Source organism: Oncorhynchus tshawytscha, linkage group LG31, assembly GCF_018296145.1.
Source record: "Oncorhynchus tshawytscha isolate Ot180627B linkage group LG31, Otsh_v2.0, whole genome shotgun sequence".
Taxonomy (NCBI): domain Eukaryota; kingdom Metazoa; phylum Chordata; class Actinopteri; order Salmoniformes; family Salmonidae; genus Oncorhynchus; species Oncorhynchus tshawytscha.
The window spans coordinates 22,811,692-22,835,499 of NC_056459.1; the positions used below are offsets into that span (position 1 = coordinate 22,811,692).

The 23,808-nt window shown below is 42.6% G+C and overlaps 1 protein-coding gene across 5 annotated transcripts in view; it reads left to right on the forward strand.

Moving 5' to 3' along the window:
* LOC112229503 (engulfment and cell motility protein 1-like) overlaps nucleotides 1-23,808 on the forward strand; it is a 224,269-nt gene that overhangs the window by 88,868 nt on the left and 111,593 nt on the right. For 2 of the 5 annotated variants that reach the window (XM_042310106.1, XM_042310105.1), the window contains exons 3-12: nucleotides 176-216; nucleotides 1,116-1,188; nucleotides 1,349-1,399; nucleotides 5,383-5,552; nucleotides 9,828-9,863; nucleotides 11,970-12,069; nucleotides 12,508-12,659; nucleotides 17,076-17,154; nucleotides 19,158-19,208; nucleotides 19,714-19,836. In XM_042310106.1, coding sequence (XP_042166040.1) covers nucleotides 176-216; nucleotides 1,116-1,188; nucleotides 1,349-1,399; nucleotides 5,383-5,552; nucleotides 9,828-9,863; nucleotides 11,970-12,069; nucleotides 12,508-12,659; nucleotides 17,076-17,154; nucleotides 19,158-19,208; nucleotides 19,714-19,836 — 876 coding nt within the window. The other 3 variants (XM_042310110.1, XM_042310107.1, XM_042310108.1) reach the window with 3 other exon arrangements.

Below are 23,808 nucleotides of genomic sequence, written 5' to 3' on the forward strand. Positions count from 1 at the left end.
GAATCTCCTTTAACGTTATATAAAGTAGTTGTTCCCGAGCAGTGTATTTCTACTGTATCCTTCTCCGATAAAGTCAATGTTCCCCCACTTCCATTTGAAGTAGCTGTCCTTAAAGGTCCTTGTGTTCTAATGAGGATGAACTATTGTTTCTGATTACTCATTCTTCTTTTCTCAGAAAAAGCCCCTCTCGGCCATTATAAAAGAAGTCTGCGAAGGGTAAGGAAATGTTTTTCTTTCTCTCTCTCTTTCTTTCTCTCTCTTTCTCTCTTTCTCTTTCTCTCTCTCTCTCTCTCTCTCTCTCTCTCTCTCTCTCTCTCTCTCTCTCTCTCAAATTCAAATTCAAATTCAAGCTGCTTTATTGGCATGAAAAACATTGTGTCAATATTGCCAAAGCAACAATGTATACAATATACATTGTAACAAAATTATAAATGATAGCAAATAATAATATAAAATGGTAGTAAATAATAATACAAAATTAAATACAAAAATAATAACAATAAAATGGTAACAGTCAATAGTAGAAATGTAATAAATATAAAATCAAATTATGGAAAATGAAACTATAACTAACTTATAACTAAATAACGATCATCTTCTTCTTTATATCAGTACTACAACTACAATCATCATTACTACGACTACTACTACCATCACTAAACTGTTATCACTGTTATCACTACCATTACCACCCATATTTGGAATGATAAACATGAATAATTATAGTAATAACAATAATAGTAATAATAAGTAAGTTACTGTTTACTATGCAGTCTCTACTATGCTCTCTCTTTCTCTCTCTCTCTCTTTCTCTCTCTCTCTCTTTCTCTTTCTCTCTCTCTCTCTCTCTCTCTCTTTCTCTCTCTTTCTCTCTCTCTCTTTCTTTCTTTCTCTCTCTCTCTTTCTCTCCCCCTCCCCCTCTCTCGCTCTCTCTCTCTTTCTCTTTCTCTCTCTCTTTCTCTCATAACCTTCATAGAAATGCTCATATTTATGCATTTCTGTGCTGCGTTTAAATAAAGAGGCTCTTGGGTCTAAGTGTTTCTCTGTCATTGAGAGATGCAGTGTTCTTTCATTTCAAAGTTCAGAAGTATTTTGTTTTACATTTCCGTTTTCAGATGGTCTTTGGGGAACCACGAAAACTTTGCTCTGCAAAATGCTGATTCCACTAATTTCTACATCACAGAAAAGGTTGGCATCTACTTTCTTGTTATCTCTGTCATATTGGACTAAACAATGATAATATGCATATTGATTTTAATGTTCCAACTCAACAGTAAAACTGTGTGTATTGCATATATGTTAAGTTTGAAATCACACCTCAAAGTTGTCCCTTTTCTTGTCACCGCAGAATCGCAATGACATAAAGAATGGTTCGATACTGCGACTAACAACATCTCCTGTAAGTTTGGGTTATATACTCATCAAGTGGTCCTAAAACATATTGGAAGAGGAAGAGTCTTTGAGCTCCAATAGTTTCATGTTATAAGGCTAAATCTTCTTTTGATATTTTTAACCTTTTCTCTATTTAACAGTGAAGTTGAAACTCACATTTCAGAGTAAAGGGGAATTTCAGAGTTAAGTGGAAAGACACATTTTATGGTTAAGTTAAATGACTCATTCAACTTACACAACCATTCGGCCATCCTGCCTTCCTGTTCGTAACATGAAGATTTAGTTAGATACTGAGCATTTTGACTGAGGGTGTCGGCCATCCTGCCTTCCTGTTCGTAGCATGAAGATTTAGTTAGATACTGAGCATTTTGACTGAGAGTGTCTGCCATCCCTATCATGACATCTTAATCTCGCCTGTCCCCGCCTCCCTCCCATCCTCTTCCTCTAACCCCTCGGATAGATAGAGAGGATGAGAGGCCTGGAAGAGTGTCTGCCATCCTTATCATGACATCTTAATCTCGCCTGTCCCTGCCTCCCTCCCGTCCTCTTCCTCTAACCCCTCAGATAGATAGAGAGGGTGAGAGGCCTGGAAGAGTGTCTGCCATCCTTATCTTAACATCTTAATCTCGCCTGTCCCCGCCTCCCTCCCATCCTCTTCCTCTAACCCCTCGGATAGATAGAGAGGGTGAGAGGCCTGGAAGAGTGTCTGCTGTTAGGGGGAAATTCACTCAAGACGGGCCCATGCAGAAACGTCTGCTCCAGTATACTCTGAGGGTTAGATAGATTTCTTTTGTTTTCACCTTCTTTCACCTGCATTCTTGTTATGGCCTGGCTTCTCCCTTGAAGCCAATAACAGTCCAAGCTAATGACATGACTGTAAAGGAGAAGCCCTGATTTAGCATACATACTGTATAATAGATGAGCAGCACCATCCACACAAGACTTCAAGAACTGTATACAGATGTAGGATCTTACTTTGAGACAGTTTGCTACAGCAGGAAAATAAGCCTGCAGCAACAGGAAATATGAACTATTATGTGGATTATAATTAATGTACATTTTGGTAGGGGTTGATACATTTTTTATAAGGGAAAATCAAAATTCAAAATTGAAATTACAAACTTCAGAATCCTTTTTAAACCTCAAATAAACGACTTATTGTGAATGTTCTGCATTGTAAAGATCCTACATCTTTAACACTGCTCTCTCTCTCTCTCTCTCTCGTGCGTTCCCTCTCTCTCTCGTGCGTTCCCTCTCTCTCTCGTGCGTTCCCTTTCTCTCTCTCTCTCTCTCTCTCTCTCTCTCTCTCTCACGCTTTCCCCCTGCTACCAGGCCCAGACTGTACTCTATAGGTTGTCCAGTCAAAAACGCATCATTTGACCAATTAGTTTTTACCCTTGTAGGATGGCCAGAATTAGGGTGACTAAATCAATGGAGGCCTGAAAAAAGTGGTAAAAAATCAGGAGAATAGCATTGCGTCAGCTAGGTTGGATGCTGTGCGAGAATTAAGGCTAACTGACAGGTTCACCATTGAACTGGTCATATTTCTTCTTGAATTCAGGATATAAAACAATGTAGAGGTAAGATAGATATAGATTTTGAGACATTTCATATTTTAGTATACACTTTTCATATTAATGTAAAATTCCTCTTCATTTTCGAAGATTTCTAACAAAAACAAGTTCTGTGAAACGTGACATGCTAATTTAGCTTTTTGTGACACCCTAAAACAACTTTGCAGATGACTACCACAACATATAAACTCCTCAAACGACTACCACAACATGTAAACTCCTCAAACGACTACCACAACATGTAAACTCCTCAAACGACTACCACAACATATAAACTCCTCAAACGACTACCACAACATATAAACTCCTCAAACGACTACCCCAACATATAAACTCCTCAAACGACTACCACAACATATAAACTCCTCAAACGACTACCACAACATATAAACTCCTCAAACGACTACCACAACATATAAACTCCTCAAACGACTACCACAACATATAAACTCCTCAAACGACTACCACAACATGTAAACTCCTCAAACGACTACCACACCATATAAACTCCTCAAACGACTACCACAACATGTAAACTCCTCAAACGACTACCACAACATATAAACTCCTCAAACGACTACCACAACATATAAACTCCTCAAACGACTACCCCAACATATAAACTCCTCAAACGACTACCACAACATATAAACTCCTCAAACGACTACCACAACATATAAACTCCTCAAACGACTACCACAACATATAAACTCCTCAAACGACTACCACAACATATAAACTCCTCAAACGACTACCACAATATGTAAACTCCTCAAACGACTACCACAACATATAAACTCCTCAAACGACTACCACAACATATAAACTCCTCAAACGACTACCACAACATATAAACTCCTCAAACGACTACCACAACATATAAACTCCTCAAACGACTACCACAACATATAAACTCCTCAAACGACTACCCCAACATATAAACTCCTCAAACGACTACCACAACATATAAACTCCTCAAACGACTACCACAACATATAAACTCCTCAAACGACTACCACAACATGTAAACTCCTCAAACGACTACCACAACATATAAACTCCTCAAACGACTACCACAACATATAAACTCCTCAAACGACTACCACAACATGTAAACTCCTCAAAGTTGCTGGGATAAAGCTGCCGCTCTGTCAGAGCTCGGTGCTTATTATCAGATGTATTAGGTTAGAAATCCGACTGTTTGGATATGATGTTAATGATATGTTAGAGAAAGACCCCATGGAATGATTCAGAACATGAAGAATCATATTTGCCTTGGTAAAATGTAACATAAGGAAGTGAAATTTCATCACCAAAGCAGGTTTTCACCTACTCTGGGCAGAGTGAGTGGGCACTATTTTCTCTCTCCTTTCGACTAGCCTGGGTACTAGTTTGTTTGTGTCATCATGTTTGGCATGACAAGGAGTGGCACAAACAGGTACCCATGCAACCTTTTGACGCCAGTCTCAGACAGCTTTTCTATTACCCCTGACTCGACCCTATGTACAGTGGATATACGGTGAGCTCCAACAGTTTTGGGACAGTGACACATTTGTTTGTTTTGGCTCTATACTCAGCATGCAATGACTACATGAAGCATGTGACTCTACATATTTGTTGGATTTATTTGCTGGATTCATTATTTGGGCCAAAAATAATCTGAAACTCAACCAAAACAAACTGCAAATGCGTACAAGTTTGAGGAGTCACAAGCCTGATGTAATCATTGCGTGCTAGGAATAAGGGACCAAGGGGCACTTTAACCTCATAGTCATTGTATAATTTCACTGTATGTGTATACATATATCCACATACATGCGTACACTGAGTGTACAAAATATTAAGAACACCTTCCTAATATTGAGTTGCACCCCAAACCACCCCCCTGCCCCCTTTTGACCTCAGAACAGACTCAATTTGTCAGGGCATGGACTCAGGTGTCGAAAGGGATGCTGGCCCATGTTGACTCCAATGCTTCTCACAGTTGTGTCAAGCTGGCTGGATGTCCTTTGAGTGGTGGACCATTCTTGATACACACAGGAAACTGTTGAGTGTAAAAAACCCATCTGTGTTGCAGTTCCTGACACAACCGTTGCGCCTGGCATCTACTACCATACCCAGTTCAAAGGCACTTAAATATTTTATTGTGTCCATTCTCTCTTTGAATGGCACAAATACACAATCCATGTCTCAATTGTCTCGAGGCATAAAAATCCTTCTTTACAGCCTGTCTCCTCCCCTTCGTCTACACTGAATGACGTGTCATCAATAAGGGATCGTCGTTTTCACCTGGAATCACCTGGCCAGTCTGTCATGGATAGAGCAGGTGTTCTTAATGTTTTGTACACTCAGTGTATATCCGGTGTATAACCCCTGTCTCTGCCCTCTCCCCGGCTGTCTCCCCCCTCCCCTCCAGTCTCAGACAGCGGCCCAGCTCCACGAGAGGATCCAGTCATCCAGTATGGATGCCAAGCTGGAGGCTCTGAAGGACCTGGCCAACTCTTCCAGAGACGTCACCTTCGCCCAGGAGTTCATCAACCTGGACGGCATCTCACTGCTCACACAGATGGTGGAGAGCGGCACAGAGTACGTACTTCCTCTCTCCTCCTTTCCTTGCCCTTCTTTTATTCTGTCTTTTCCTGCAGCCTCACCTCATTCCCAAGCAGTGTTCTCTTAAATGCTGGTCTGCCTCTGTCTCTGCTTGTCTCACTGGGCTTTGGGCCTGGTAAGCTGTCTGTGTCCCAGATGGCATCATATTCCCTATATAGTGCACTACTTTTGATGCAGGGCCAATAGGGTTCAGGGCAAAAGTACTGTAGGTAATAGGGTGCCATTTTGGAAGCGGTCTCTGTCTCAGCGGAAGGTTACGGCAGGGGCAGGAAGTGGCATTTTGCTGAGGTGGAGTTTCTCCACCGTGATGTTGACTGGAACCCCATGCGGGGAGGAGGCAGGGGGAGAGGAGAGCCAGGGAGGGAGAGGAGAGCCAGGGAGGGAGAGGAGAGCCAGGGAGGGAGAGGAGAGCCAGGGAGGGAGAGGAGAGCCAGGGAGGGAGAGGAGAGCCAGGGAGGGAGAGGAGAGCCAGGGAGGGAGAGGAGAGCCAGGGAGGGAGAGGAGAGCCAGGGAGGGAGAGGAGAGCCTGGGAGGGAGAGGAGAGCCTGGGAGGGAGAGGAGAGCCTGGGAGGGAGAGGAGAGCCTGGGAGGGAGAGGAGAGCCTGGGAGGGAGAGGAGAGCCTGGGAGGGAGAGGAGAGCCTGGGAGGGAGAGGAGAGCCAGGGAGGGAGAGGAGAGCCAGGGAGGGAGAGGAGAGCCAGGTAGGGAGAGGAGAGCCAGGTAGGGAGAGGAGAGCCAGGGTCATGCTGTGTGATTGCAGAGTCAAAACACACATTGGCGACTCACACAGTCAAAGCAAGACACACACATACACACACCCTCTCTTTCTCACACACGTACACCCCCCCCATTCAATCACACACAGTCAGCCGTCTCCAGTCACCCCACTGTACTGAACAGCCCTGAATCCAACCAAATGCTTGTCTTTCCCAGCAGACCCTCATTATAGGCTAGCCCAGGGCTCTGGACACAGCGTTTACTGGCTGAGAGGGCGTCAGTGGTCTGAAACACACACACACACACACACACACACAGCTACATGACATCCTCATTAAGCCCCCACGCCCAGAGAGACTTCCCAGTCAGTAGCAGCTCCCCTGATACAAACATACACTCTCTCTGATAGAACAAACACACTCTCTCTGATAGACCAAACACACTCTCTCTGATAGACCAAACACACACTCTCTCTGATAGACCAAACACACACTCTCTCTGATAGACCAAACACACACTCTCTCTGATAGACCAAACACACTCTCTCTGATAGACCAAACACACACTCTCTCTGATAGACCAAACACACACTCTCTCTGATAGACCAAATACACACTCTCTCTGATAGACCAAACACACACTCTCTCTGATAGACCAAACACACTCTCTCTGATAGACCAAACACACACTCTCTCTGATAGACCAAATACACACTCTCTCTGATAGACCAAACACACACTCTCTCTGATAGACCAAACACACACTCTCTCTGATAGACCAAACACACTCTCTCTGATAGACCAAACACACACACTCTCTAACTGGAGAGCACAGCTGAACTCATCTAACTCTGACACGGAATTACATATAGTGTATCTCCCCTCTACAATAAGAACTAGAACCTTCCATGCTGTTAGTGTATCTCCCCTCTACAATAAGAACTAGAACCTTCCATGCTGTTAGTGTATCTCCCCTCTACAATAAGAACTAGAACCGTCCATGCTGTTAGTGTATCTCCCCTCTACAATAAGAACTAGAACCTTCCATTCTGTTAGTGTATCTCCCCTCTACAATAAGAACCAGAACCTTCCATGCTGTTAGTGTATCTCCCCTCTACAATAAGAACTAGAACCTTCCATTCTGTTAGTGTATCTCCCCTCTACAATAAAAACTAGAACCTTCCATGCTGTTAGTTTATCTCCCCTCTACAATAAGAACTAGAACCTTCCATTCTGTTAGTGTATCTCCCCTCTACAATAAGAAGTAGAACTTGCTTGTCCTATGTTGCTCTGTCTGTATGCTACGACTTGCTTGTCCTATGTTGCTCTGTCTGTATGCCACGTCTTGCTTGTCCTATGTTGCTCTGTCTGTATGCTATGTCTTGCTTGTCCTATGTTGCTCTGTCTGTATGCCACGTCTTGCTTGTTCTATGTTGCTCTGTCTGTATGCTATGTCTTGCTTGTCCTATGTTGCTCTGTCTGTATGCCACGTCTTGCTTGTTCTATGTTGCTCTGTCTGTATGCTATGTCTTGCTTGTTCTATGTTGCTCTGTCTGTATGCTACGTCTTGCTTGTCCTATGTTGCTCTGTCTGTATGCTATGTCTTGCTTGTCCTATGTTGCTCTGTCTGTATGCTATGTCTTGCTTGTCCTATGTTGCTCTGTCTGTATGCTACGTCTTGCTTGTCCTATGTTGCTCTGTCTGTATGCTATGTCTTGCTTGTCCTATGTTGCTCTGTCTGTATGCTATGTCTTGCTTGTCCTATGTTGCTCTGTCTGTATGCTACGTCTTGCTTGTCCTATGTTGCTCTGTCTGTATGCTACGTCTTGCTTGTCCTATGTTGCTATTGTCTATATTGTAATTGTTTTTAATAACCTGCCCAGGGACTGCGGTTGAAAATTAGCCGGCTGACTAAAACCGGCACTTTTACTGAAACGTTGATTAATGTGCACTGTCCCTGTCAAATTTAAATAAACTCAAACCCACCACATTTACATTTAGAATGTGTGCCTCCCAAGCAACACCCTATTCCCTAATATACTGCACTACTTTAGACCAGGACCCATAGTAGTGTTGACATGTCTCCCTTTACTGTATAGATTGATTGTGCCATTTAAAGCAAAATTATATATTTTGTGATCTTGATTTAAATGTTCTTAATGCATATTCATTTCTCTATTAATAATTGAACCTCTTTCATGCTCTTATAAGCAGTGCTGCCCACTTAATTCCCCCATGATGCATACTGCCACCTCAGGCCTCTTTCTTTAAATATGTTTTATGTAGATTACTCCTGCGTCAACAGAGCGTAGCCCCGGAGTTTGAAAGTGCAGGCGTGTGTGTATTATCTACAATCCTCATCTACATTCCTGCTGACCGACTAGTGTAATATGATAATTCACACGCTTAGGAAAAAGAGACACCAGGGAGCAGTACTTTCTAATATCCCAGTCTGGGGCATGACAACATGCTGTATTAATGTGGGATACTGGATCAGTGATTGAAAGTAGTTTTGCGCCCCCTATTGGTGTAGTAACATAGCAGATACATTCCTGAACTGCTGAGAATGTTCCGTAGAACCAACTTCAACCGGCGAATATTTTGGATTCCTGGGAAATGTTAATTTTGTCCCAAGCTTACTGTTTTATCACAAAACAAGATGATGTTAAGGTCTCGCATGAGAGTCTTTTTGTTGTTTAAATTTATTGTTGGCCATTTTTGGTCAGTTTGTTGCCATCTTTGCAAACAACGTCTGTCTGTCTGTCTGTCTGTCTGTCTGTCTGTCTGTCTGTCTGTCTGTCTGTCTGTCTGTCTGTCTGTCTGTCCGTCCGTCCGTCCGTCCGTCCGTCCGTCCGTCCGTCCGTCCGTCCGTCTTTCTTTCTTTCTTTCTTTCCAACTGCTTCCCAAACCATACTTCGGCTTTGTTTGTCTATCTCTCTGTGCATGTTATTTGAGTGTGTTTATTTGGTCAAATATCCTCCTCCACTTCTATCACCATCTTATCTCTACCCATTCCCCTGTGTTAACCAGAGCCCTGTATATCTTTATGGCTTTGGTCTGAGTGTAATTCTGTTTGGCCAAATGTGTTGTTCTCTGTATTGTATCACATGTTACTGGAGCAAGTCAGCCTTGTGTTGCGATCTACATTTGAGATGTCACTGTGAAGCTCTGTTCACATCCTATCCATCTCCAACCTCCATGTGTCTGGGCTGTATGAAGCATCTCTGAGTAGGACTGCTGGTCTAGGATCAGGACTGCTGGTCTAGGATCAGGACTGCTGGTCTAGGATCAGGACTCTCCTGTCCATGCAAACGTATTCATTACGAAAATCCCATACAGCCCCCTGTTCTGGTCTTATCAGAAAGAAGCTACAGTGACAGATCGTACACACACACAAACACACACACACACACACACACGCACGGGCAATGTGTCTATTGTCTAACCATAGCCTCTATCTGTCTACTAAGACTTGAGCCCTTTTCTTCCGTGGTCATTGTTCTCCTCTGATGCCAAAGTTTCTTAAATCTTTGCAGACGCTATCAGAAACTACAGAAGATAATGAAGCCATGGTAAGCCCTCCCTTTCCCTTCCCCTCCCCAGTCAGATAACTACCCTGACTGGCTTTGTACTCTTCCCTCTAATCTACCCGGCAACTGAGTCTGCATGATTCAAAACTTATTTTAAACTGATGGGAAACAACATGGCTGCCATCGCTGGCTTTCATCTTGAAATCAAACTTGTTTGTTTTGTTTATCTCTGGTTACATCCCAAATGGAACCCTATTCCCTACATAGTGCACTAGTTTTGACCAGGGCCCAGGCCCTATATAGGGAATAGGTTGATATTTGAGACTCATCCTCTGTGTACCATGTAACCAAATCAGCATTGATCTCAAATTTTTGCATGAGGTATTGGGCAATTGGTTGATGTTCAAAGGGAACTAACCGCATACTCCTGTTTCACGTGGGACGTTGTTTTGAAGAGCACCATGACAATGACTCATAAGAAAACTCACAGGCCAAATTCAGAGATTCTTCTTGGATTCTTGGTTCTAAACTTGATGTTAAAGGGTGTATTCACTAGTAACCAAACGGAAGCTAAACAGGCTGAAACGGGGAGGGACCTACCTGAACTTTTAGAAACAATTAGAAACACTTGTTTTAGATCCAAAACGTTTTTACATCGTAAAACGTTTTTGCTACAGTTTGCCCTAATGAATACACCCCATTTGATGGGCACTTTAATGTTAGGTGTTGGTGGTGGTGGGTTGTTAGAGATGTTAATTGGGCAGTCCTTTACACCCTATTCATATGAATATTCTGCAGTTCACTGTCCTCACCCTGTAGTGTAAAGACATCATTCTGTAGGGTTACATTCTTTCGTCTTGTCAACATGTCGTTCTTACATCTTAAATGAGTCAACTTTTTTTAGAATGTTACAGGTCTATTGCATTAGAATTGCATTTCTTTTTAATGAACCTTTATTTAACAAGGCTAGTCAGTTAAGAACAAATTCTTATTTACAATGATGGCCTACCTAGAATAATTTTAGTAGAATCATGTACTTACATTTACATGATCCTTTCATACATCACGTAACTCCCCACTGCCATGTGCAAACGCTTACTCACCCCAGTCCAACCGTGGACTAAGTACTACTAATTAATCAAGTATTACTAATGAATGTGAGCCATAATGTTGTCTGTGATTGACCAAATGTGTTAATAAATTAACCGTATGTTGCTGAGCCTGTAATTGGTCTGGTCCTGCCAGTGTGTTATTAACCAAATCTTTGTTAGAATGGGTTTTGTTTTTACGAACTTTATATTATTTATAATGTAGAATTTCTTTACATATATACATATTTGTTGGCTTTTTAAAATTATGTTTATTAAATGTGTTTGTACTTAAAAAGTACATATGGCATGTTTTTTTTAATATTAAAGATTACTTTCAAGTCGGGCATTGGAGACTATTGGCCAACTTTATTAAATATGACGCACTATTCAAATCTGACTGCAGGGGGCAATATTTTACAATATTTCCCACATGATATCTAGAGGTGTGCTTCACCGTTTTGATTTATACAACTATTTCAGGTTTTTGTCATGACTAATCACACAGTTATGAATTTCTGAAAATGTCAAAAACAGCAATTCATTTATATAATCTTCATTTATTGCTTATCATTTGTATTTTTCTATGAGATTTATGTAGGCTGTTTTTCCTGTGAACTTCTGTTGGTGATTCAACATAACAAATTGTAACACTTTGCTTTCAGACCATTGGATACAAACCTTCCAGGAAATAATGTTGCTTGGTTCTCCTTTGATGTCAACTATAGTCTCTACTAATAACTATCTACTAGTAACTGCATGGGAATGATTAATGAATGAAGGCTCTCCAGCTACGTGGCTCTGCTCCCCTGCGCTGTCTGGCTCCTGCTGGCTCTCTGTTTCCTCCTGTTGTTCATGAAGGACTGAGTCATCTGTCTGACCCATCGGGAGCCGCAGTCGTCGTCCTCTCGCATTTCCGTGCCCTCAGCATACCTGGCTGTGGCTTCACCCTGTCCTCTCCTCCGCTCTGCCTGGGACCAAGGCTTTTGGCTGCTTAGCTATACACGTGACAGCACCAGTGGCAGAGACCTTTCTATTGGCTGTTGTTGTTGTGTTTCAGTTTCGGCGACTTGTTGTCGTTCACGCTGACAGCGTTTGTGGAGCTCATGGACCACGGCATCGTCTCCTGGGATACCTTCTCTGTCGCTTTCATCAAGAAGGTGCCTGCTCATTAAGTGTGTGTGGTGGGCGGGTCTGTGTATGTGTGCTCTTCTGTCACCTTCATCAAGAAGGTACTCCAACAAACCAGTATCAAGTTGTGTTATAGATCATGTATAAAAACCATGTGCTAAATGAGAAAGAAGGTGCACAAACAAACTAAGTCATGTTGAATTGCGGATCATGTGTATGAACAAACTGAAAAATATGAATTAGAAAGGTGCCTGCTCTCAAACAGTTTATAACATGTATTAACACATGTTAATAACATGTTTGTAATACCACACACTGGAATTACATGATATTAAAGTGTTTGTAAACTTTGAAATACCTCTGAAATAGAGCCCATGTAGTCGCTGAATAACAATCCCCATGTGACTCTTTTTTATTTTTTATTTGTATGTGTCTTCTCGTCAGTTACTAACACTTCTCTATTGCAGATTGCAGGTTATGTGAACAAGTCAGCCATGGACACGGCTGTGCTGCAGCGGTCCCTGGCCATTCTGGAGTCCATGGTGCTCAACAGTCAGGACCTCTACCAGAAGGTGGCGCAAGAGATCACCATCGGACAGCTTATACCCCATCTGCAGGGGTGAGTGAGAGCCGCACAGTCGACTGCACTCAGCTATATTATTAAATGCCTGAGATATAAATTATCCCTAATTACCGTGAAACACTCTTTAACCTTTAGGAAGATTTGGAAAAATAGATTTGGGGCCATATGTATCATGTGTCTCAGAGTAGGAGTGCTAAACTAGTATCAGGTCCCCCCTGTCCATATAACCTTTTTCCTTATGATCGAAAAGACCAAACTGATCCCAGGTCAGCACACCTACTCTAAGACGCTTGATATATCTCTATTGATCTAATGAACTTAAACTCTCTAGTGTCCATGATTGGGAAGTACTGTAATAGAAAGAACAGGAAAGTAATACATTGAGAAACATGGCAATTAGATCAAGTGCATGTGTCCCAAATGAAACCTGTGACCACAGGTCGACCACATCTACTGACCACACCCACACAACTACTGACCACAACTACTGACCACATCCACACAACTACTAACCACAACTACTGACCACATCCACACAACTACTAACCATAACTACTGACCACATCCACACAACTACTGACCACACCCACACAACTACTGACCACACCCACACAACTACGGACCACACCCACACAACTACTGACCACACCCACACAACTACTGACCACATCCACACAACTACTGACCACAACTACTGACCGCATCCACACAACACTGACCACATCTACACAACTACTGACTACAAAAACAGACCACACCCGCACAACTACTGACCACATTCAGATAACTACTGACCACACCCACCCAACTACTGACCACATCCACACAACTACTGACCACATCCACCCAACTACTGACCACACCCACACAACTACTGACCACATCTACTGACCACATCCACACAACAACTGACCACACCCGCACAACTACTGACCACATTCAGATAACTACTGACCACATCCACACAACTACTGACCACACCCACACAACTACTGACCACATCCACACAACTACTGACCACACCCACACAACTACTGACCACATCCACACAACTACTGACCACACCCACACAACTACTGACCACAACTACTGACCACAACCACCCAACTACTGACCACATCTACTGACCATATCCACCCAACTACTGACCACATCTACTGACCCCATCCACACAACTACTGACCACAACAACTGACCACATCCACACAACTACTGACCACATCCACCCAACTACTGACCACATCCACACAACTACTGACCACAACTACTGACCACAACCACCCAACTACTGACCACATCTACTGACCACATCCACCCAACTACTGACCACATCCACCCAACTACTGACCACACCCACACAACTACTGACCACATCTACTGACCACATCCACACAACTACCGACCACATCTACTGACCACATCCACACAACTACTGACCACATCCGCACAAATACTGACCACATCTACTGACCACATCCACACAACTACTGACCACAACTACTGACCACATCCACACAACTACTGACCACACCCACACAACTACTGACCACATCTACTGACCACGTCCACACAACTACTGACCACAACTACTGACCACATCCACACAACTACTGACCACATCCACACAACTACTGACCACAACCACTGACCACATCCACACAACTACAGACCACATCCACCCAACTACTGACCACAATTACTGACCACAACCACCCAACTACTGACCACATCTACTGACCACATCCACACAACTACTGACCACATATATACTGACTACATCCACACAACTGCTGACCACACCCCACACAACTACTGACCACATCCACACAACTACTGACCACATCTACTGACCACATCCACACAACTACTGACCACATCTACTGACCACACCCACACAACTACTGACCACATTTATTGACCACATCCACACAACTACTGACCACAACTACTGACCACATCCACACAACTACTGACCACAACTACTGACCACATCCACACAACTACTGACCACAACTACTGACCACATCCACACAACTACTGACCACATCCACACAACTACTGACCACACCCACATAACTACTGACCACATCCACACAACTACTGACCACATCCACACAACTACTGACCACATCCACACAACTACTGACCACACCCACATAACTACTGACCACACCCACACAACTACTGACCACATCCACACAACTACTGACCACATCCACACAACTACTGACCACATCTACTGACCACACCCACACAACTACTGACCACATCCACACAACTACTGACCACATCTACTGACCACATCCACACAACTACTGACCACAACTACTGACCACATCCACACAACTACTGACCACACCCACACAACTACTGACCACAATTACTGACCACATCCACATAACTACTGACCACAACTACTGTAACTATAACTATAGACAGTTGCATAAATTACCATAATATAACTCACCAACAGTAACTCTTGAACCGTTCAAGTTCGATACACCAAACCAAATGTTATATGTTCAGGCAATCCTAACTTTTCATCTACTTTTTCAGACTTTTTCAACACTACCACTACTATAACTATAACCAGTCAGTACCATTACTACTGTAGAGACGACCACTACTACAACTATAACCAGTCACTACCACTACTATAACCAGTCACTACCATTACTACTGTAGAGACGACCACTACTACAACTATAACCAGTCACTACCATTACTACTGTAGACACGACCACTACTATAACCAGTCACTACCATTACTACTGTAGACACGACCACTACTATAACCAGTCACTACCATTACTACTGTAGAGACGACCACTACTACAACTATAACCAGTCACTACCACTACTATAACCAGTCACTACCATTACTACTGTAGACACGACCACTACTATAACCAGTCACTACCATTACTACTGTAGACACTACTTCTACTATAACTATAACCAGTCACTACCATTACTACTGTAGACACGACCACTACTATAACCAGTCACTACCATTACTACTGTAGACACTACTACTACTATAACTATAACCAGTCACTACCATTACTACTGTAGACACGACCACTACTATAACCAGTCACTACCATTACTACTGTAGACACTACTACTACTATAACTATAACCAGTCACTACCATTACTACTGTAGACATGACCACTACTATAACTATAACCAGTCACTACCATTACTACTGTAGACATGACCACTACTATAACTATAACCAGTCACTACCATTACTACTGTAGACACTACCACTACTATAACTATAAACAGTCACTACCATCACTACTGTAGACACTATCACTACTATAACTATAACCAGTCACTATCACTACTATAACTATAACCAGTCACTACCACTACTATAACTATAACCAGTCACTACCACTACTATAACCAGTCACTGCCACTACTATAACCAGTCACTGCCACTACTATAACTATAACCAGTCACTATCACTACTATAACTATAACCAGTCACTACCACTACTATAACCAGCCACTACCACTACTATAACTATAACCAGTCACTACCATTACTACTGTAGACATGACCACTACTATAACTATAACCAGTCACTACCATTACTACTGTAGACACTACCACTACTATAACTATAAACAGTCACTACCATCACTACTGTAGACACTATCACTACTATAACTATAACCAGTCACTATCACTACTATAACTATAACCAGTCACTACCACTACTATAACTATAACCAGTCACTACCACTACTATAACCAGTCACTGCCACTACTATAACTATAACCAGTCACTGCCACTACTATAACTATAACCAGTCACTATCACTACTATAACTATAACCAGTCACTACCACTACTATAACCAGCCACTACCACTACTATAACTATAACCAGTCACTACCATTACTACTGTAGACACTACCACTACTATAACTATAACCAGTCACTACCACTACTATAACTATAACCAGTCACTACCACTACTATAACCAGTCACTACCACTACTATAACTATAACCAGTCACTACCACTACGATAACCAGTCACTGCCACTACTATAACTATAACCAGTCACTGCCACTACTATAACTATAACCAGTCACTCTCACTACTATAACTATAACCAGTCACTACCACTACTATAACCAGCCACTACCACTACTATAACTATAACCACTCACTACCATTACTATTGTAGACACTACCACTACTATAACTATAACCAGTCACTACCACTACTATAACCAGCCACTACCACTACTATAACTATAACCAGTCACTAGCATTACTATTGTAGACACTACCACTACTATAACTATAACCAGTCACTACCACTACTATAACTATAACCAGTCACTACCACTACTATAACTATAACCAGTCACTACCACTACTATAACAGTTTTCATGGTTCTCTGTTGTTATCCATCTAATGACAGGACTGATCAGGACATTCAGACCTACACCATCGCTGTGATTAACGCCTTGTTCCTCAAGGCCCCAGAGGACAAGAGACAGGTAGGTTACACACCCTCATATACACCCACGCACAGCCACACCCACCCTCATATACACGTATAGACATACACGCACGCACAGCCACACACACCCTCATATACACGTATAGACATACACGCACGCACAGCCACACCCACCCTCATATACACGTATAGACATACACGCACGCACAGCCACACCCACCCTCATATACACGTATAGACATACACGCACGCACAGCCACACCCACCCTCATATACACGTATAGACATACACGCACGCACAGCCACACACACCCTCATATACACGTATAGACATACACGCACGCACAGCCACACACACACACATGAATGCTCATACATACACGCACGCACAGCCACACGCACACACATGTACGCTCATACATACACACGCGTGCTCACGCACACACTCATACGCAGTCATATATACTCACACACATGAGCGCTCATACATACATACCTGTGCACACGCACACACCACACACACACACTCATACACACACACACCTTTGTCTCTTATTGTGGGGAACATGGTTTACTGCGTGGCTGTGGGTGGCAGGAAGGATAAATGCATTCTGGATCTTGAGGAGGACTGATTCATATGCATCAGAGAGCGAAAGGGTTCAGTCCAATCTCCCTTCTGCTGACTCTCTCAGCCCCGATGACGTCACCCACCGTTATCCTCCGTCACCCACACGCTGGGCTCTAACCAATCAGACAAGGCCTAGCTGTCATCAGAAATAGGCCCTCCCAATAGAGGGGAATAGTGTTAACGATGCACGATACACACTCCCTTCCTTTGCAGCACATTAGGTGGAAGATGAAAAAGAATCCTCACGTTGTTAATGCTCACTTTTGTTCTTCACATGCTCATTTCATGTTTCTTTGTGTAACATTGATTTGCAATCTATTCTACACTAAAGCACAAACAAAAGTGGTATACCTTTTATCAGCGTACCTTTTTAGACTCGTTACTGCAGGGTTCCCCAACTATTTGGCTCCGCATGTTTTCTGAGCAAAACAAATTGATAAATATATATTTACATTTTTGGACATACGACTGTAAAAACACCAGCAAATCAGCGGCAAGTGGTTTGAATTTTGGATCGTATACAAATGTAAGCCAGGTTTGAAATGATTATGTTTAAGTCAAATACTATATCTGTTTGGGATTCTTCCGCAGTCTACAAATGATTTGTAAATATGTTCCGGCCCCCTGACCATCCGCTTAAGAAAAGATTGTCCCGAGGCTGAATCTAGTTGATGATCCCTGCATTACTGCATTACATTTCTGTGTTGTAAGCTGTATAGAAGAAGGCCAGCATGTGCTGGAGCATCATTTCACTAGAAGGGTGACACACAATATTCCCGAATCTAATGGGAACCAAAGGGTTTGGCTGTGTGTTTGAGGATCAGGGGGAGGAAGATAACTGCTACACAGCATAGCTGTCATAATGATCTGCACCACTAACAAAAATATGCCTTTTCACTTCTCTTCCTCTTTTCTGTCTCGACTCACCCCCTTCTCTCTCTCTATCTGACTCTTCTTTCCTCACTGCACTCGTAATGGTAGTTTGATGAGAGCAGTGTGAACATCCTTGATTGTCCTCTGACAGTAAGTGTACTTTGATTAGTGACCTTTTCTAGCCTCCAGTAGATGAAGTGTGTCATTAAAAACCACCACTGGCTGGGAGGTCTAACTCATCAAACTGAGACAGAGAGACACTTTTTGGTCTCTCCAGAAGTTTATAGTGTCTCCACCAAGAACATTTATATTTTCTGTCCATAATCCACTTTTATTTTAATATAGAGCTTCCTGAAAAAAAAAAAGTGTTTTCTGTATAATGGATATGTGTATTATAATATACCTGACTTACTTTCTCCCGTCTCCCTCCTCCTCTCTCTTCTTTTCTTTCTCTCTCCTCTCTCTTCCTCACTCTCTCTCCTGTCTCTCTCGCTCCATTCTCTCTGTCTGTCTCTCTCTCTTTCTGTGTGTGTGTGTAGGAGATGGCCCATATTCTAGCCCAGAAGCAGCTGCGTTCCATCATACTGAGTGTAAGTGTGTCTAGTCATATGCCCTCCATCTGTACCTCTCCTCTGCATCACTGGTTTTAATCTTTCTCTCTTGTTCCTTCGCTTCCTGTTTATCGCACAGCTCCAATGTGATATCATATCACAGAGAAATGTCACACTCGCAAACATCTTACAAATTTGTCTGCCTTTCTCTCTCTCTGCCATTCTATTCTCTCTGCCTTTTGCTCGCTCTCTTTCGCTCTGCCTTTCTCTCTCTCTCTGCCTTTCTCTCGCTCTGCCTTTCTCTCTCTCTCTGCCTTTCTCTCTCTCTCTGCCTTTCTCTCTCTCTGCCTTTCTCTCTTTCTCTCTCTCTGCCTTTCTCTTCTCTGCTTTTCTCTCTCTCCCGCTGCCTTCCTCTCTCTGCCTTCCTCTCTTTCCTCTCCCCCTCTCTCTCTATCTTTACTTTCTATTTCCCTGTTAATTTTTAAATATTTTTTTAAATGATTTGTGTCTTCTTCTCTCTCTCTTTTTCTCCCCTTTCCTCTAGAATGTGATCCGGAGCCCTAAGCCAATCAATGATGAAATGGCCCACCAGCTGTATGTGCTGCAGGTCCTGACCTTTAACCTCTTAGAGGACCGCATGATGACCAAGATGGACCCTCAGGACCAGGTTCAGTACAGTAGGCCTCTCAACTCAATGTCCCCCAAGTTGTTGATCACATTTTAAACGCCATAGGCCTTATCAAATAGTATTTTTACAGATGAGCCCTGAATTATATACATTACAGAAAATACACACATCGAAATATAAATACAAAATGCAAGCAGAAAGAAAAACATAAAAAACTAAAACATTACTCAGTAATAAGGTCCTCAATCAGCTTTCTGAATCAAATGTAAGAATTTTTTAAAGATCAATCCACAAATTAGGTGCAAGATCACAAACATGTACCGAACTACTACATGTACACTACATGTACCGAACTACTACATGTACACTACATGTACCGAACTACTACATGTACACTACATGTACCGAACTACTACATGTACACTACATGTACCTAACTACTACATGTACACTACATGTACCTAACTACTACATGTACACTACATGTACCTAACTACTACATGTACACTACATGTACATAACTACTACATGTACACTACATGTACATAACTACTACATGTACACTACATGTACCTAACTACTACATGTACACTACATGTACCTAACTCAATGGAGACCAAAGAAATTTCCAAAGTTAGCCATCCCTGAGACCGGGTGTGGTAACTTGTATGTCTAAAGTTTAGTAATGATGTTAGGTACAGTGGGACTATTTGTAAAAGGGCTTTATAAATGAAAACAGCTATGTATCAACCTACGTGACATCAAAGAGGACCAACCAACTTTCTGGTAGAGAATGCAGTGATGACATCACAGAGGGCCAACCAACTTTCTGGTAGAGGATGCAGTGATGACATCACAGAGGGCCAACCAACTTTCTGGTAGAGAATGTAATGATGACATCACAGAGGGCCAACCAACTTTCTGGTAGAGAATGCAGTGATGTCATCACAGAGGGCCAACCAACTTTCTGGTAGAGAATGTAGTGATGACATCACAGAGGGCCAACCAACTTTCTGGTAGAGGATGCAGTGATGACATCAAGAGGACCAACCAACTTTCTGGTAGAGAATGTAGTGATGACATCACAGAGGGCCAACCAACTTTCTGGTAGAGAATGCAGTGATGTCATCACAGAGGGCCAACCAACTTTCTGGTAGAGGATGCAGTGATGACATCACAGAGGGCCAACCAACTTTCTGGTAGAGGATGCAGTGATGTCATCACAGAGGGCCAACCAACTTTCTGGTAGAGGATGCAGTGATGACATCACAGAGGGCCAACCAACTTTCTGGTAGAGGATGCAGTGATGTCATCACAGAGGGCCAACCAACTTTCTGGTAGAGGATGCAGTGATGACATCTCAGAGGGCCCACCAACTTTCTGGTAGAGGATGCAGTGATGACATCACAGAGGGCCAACCAACTTTCTGGTAGAGAATGTAGTGATGACATCACAGAGGGCCAACCAACTTTCTGGTAGAGGATGCAGTGATGACATCAAAGAGGACCAACCAACTTTCTGGTAGAGAATGTAGTGATGACATCACAGAGGGCCAACCAACTTTCTGGTAGAGAATGCAGTGATGTCATCACAGAGGGCCAACCAACTTTCTGGTAGAGGATGCAGTGATGACATCACAGAGGGCCAACCAACTTTCTGGTAGAGGATGCAGTGATGTCATCACAGAGGGCCAACCAACTTTCTGGTAGAGGATGCAGTGATGACATCACAGAGGGCCAACCAACTTTCTGGTAGAGGATGCAGTGATGTCATCACAGAGGGCCAACCAACTTTCTGGTAGAGGATGCAGTGATGACATCTCAGAGGGCCCACCAACTTTCTGGTAGAGGATGCAGTGATGACATCACAGAGGGCCAACCAACTTTCTGGTAGAGGATGCAGTGATGACATCACAGAGGGCCAACCAACTTTCTGGTAGAGGATGCAGTGATGACATCACAGAGGGCCAACCAACTTTCTGGTAGAGGATGCAGTGATGACATCACAGAGGGCCAACCAACTGTCTGGTAGAGGATGCAGTGATGACATCACAGAGGGACAACCAACTTTCTGGTAGAGGATGCAGTGATGACATCACAGAGGGCCAACCAACTTTCTGGTAGAGGGTGCAGTGATGACATCACAGAGGGCCAACCAACTTTCTGGTAGAGGATGCAGTGATGACATCACAGAGGGCCAACCAACTTTCTGGTAGAGGATGCAGTGATGAATACTAAAATTGTCACCCATAATAAAGGGCAGTGCGCTTTGATAAACGGCATCTAACGGCTTTAATGAAGTGGAAGCGAACTCATCAAGGTGCTTTTTAAATGACAGCTTTTCATCTATCTAGTTGCCCAGATATTTGTAAGCAGGGACACTATCAATATGGACACCATGCAAAGTGCATATGCTTATCAAAATCATCTTTTTATGCGCTCTAGAGAACATATATTTAGTTTTACCTGCATTTAATACTAATTGCAGGTGAATAACAAATGTCTGTAATACAATAAAGGCTGAGTGTAGTTCAGATAGAGCCTGGTCAACCGTGGGTGAAATATCATACACAACAGTGTACATCGGCATACAAGTGCAGGTTACAAGTTTTACAAGTTTACAAGTTGTTATTGTAAACAGTAAGAAGTACAGGATGCAGAATCGACCCCTGCGGGACACCTTTCGTAATATCCAGGAAATCGGATTTAACACCATCAGTAGATACAGTGCCTTGCGAAAGTATTCGGCCCCCTTGAACTTTGCGACCTTTTGCCACATTTCAGGCTTCAAACATAAAGATATAAAACTGTATTTTTTTGTGAAGAATCAACAACAAGTGGGACACAATCATGAAGTGTGACTGAACTTCTGGAGAGAGTTTGCTGCACTGAAAGTAAAGGGGCTGAATAATTTTGCACGCCCAATTTTTCAGTTTTTGATTTGTTAAAAAAGTTTGAAATATCCAATAAATGTCGTTCCACTTCATGATTGTGTCCCACTTGTTGTTGATTCTTCACAAAAAAATACAGTTTTATATCTTTATGTTTGAAGCCTGAAATGTGGCAAAAGGTCGCAAAGTTCAAGGGGGCCGAATACTTTCGCAAGGCACTGTATATACTGAGTTCTATCTGTCAAGTCATTTTTAAAACAGTGACATGCAGCCTGGTCTTGGCCAATTGAGGAAAGCCTCTGAATTGAGTGACAGTGAGTGATCAACAGTATGGAAAGCCTCTGAATTAACAGTGAGTGATCAACAGTATGGAAAGCCTCTGAATTAGCAGTGACTGATCAACAGTACGGAAAGCCTCTGAATTAACAGTGAGTGATCAACAGTATGGAAAGCCACTGAATTAACAGTGTGTGATCAACAGTATGGAAAGCATCTGAATTAGCAGTGAGTGACCAACAGTATGGAAAGCCTCTGAATTAGCAGTGAGTGAGCAACAGTATGGAAAGCCTCTGAATTTGCAGTGAGTGATCAACAGTATGGAAAGCCTCTGAATTAACAGTGAGTGATCAACAGTATGTAAAGCCTTTGAATTTGCAGTGAGTGATCAACAGCATGTAAAGCCTCTGAATTAGCAGTGAGTGATCAACAGTATGGAAAGCCTCTGAATTAGCAGTGAGTGATCAACAGTATGGAAAGCCTCTGAATTAGCAGTGAGTGATCAACAGTATGTAAAGCCTCTGAATTAGCAGTGAGTGATCAACAGTATGGAAAGCCTCTGAATTAGCAGTGAGTGATCAACAGTATGGAAAGCCTCTGAATTTGCAGTGAGTGATCAACAGTATGGAAAGCATCTGAATTAGCAGTGAGTGATCAACAGTATGTAAAGCCTTTGACAGGTCAATGAAGTGGGCAGCACAACATTGCCTTTTATCCATACAGCTAACCACATCATTAATAACTAGGGATGTAGCAGAGATAGTGCTATGACCTGGTTACTAATTGCCAGTGATATCAAACATGTATATATTTTTGGTTCCAACCCCCCCGTTCTCTCTCTCTCT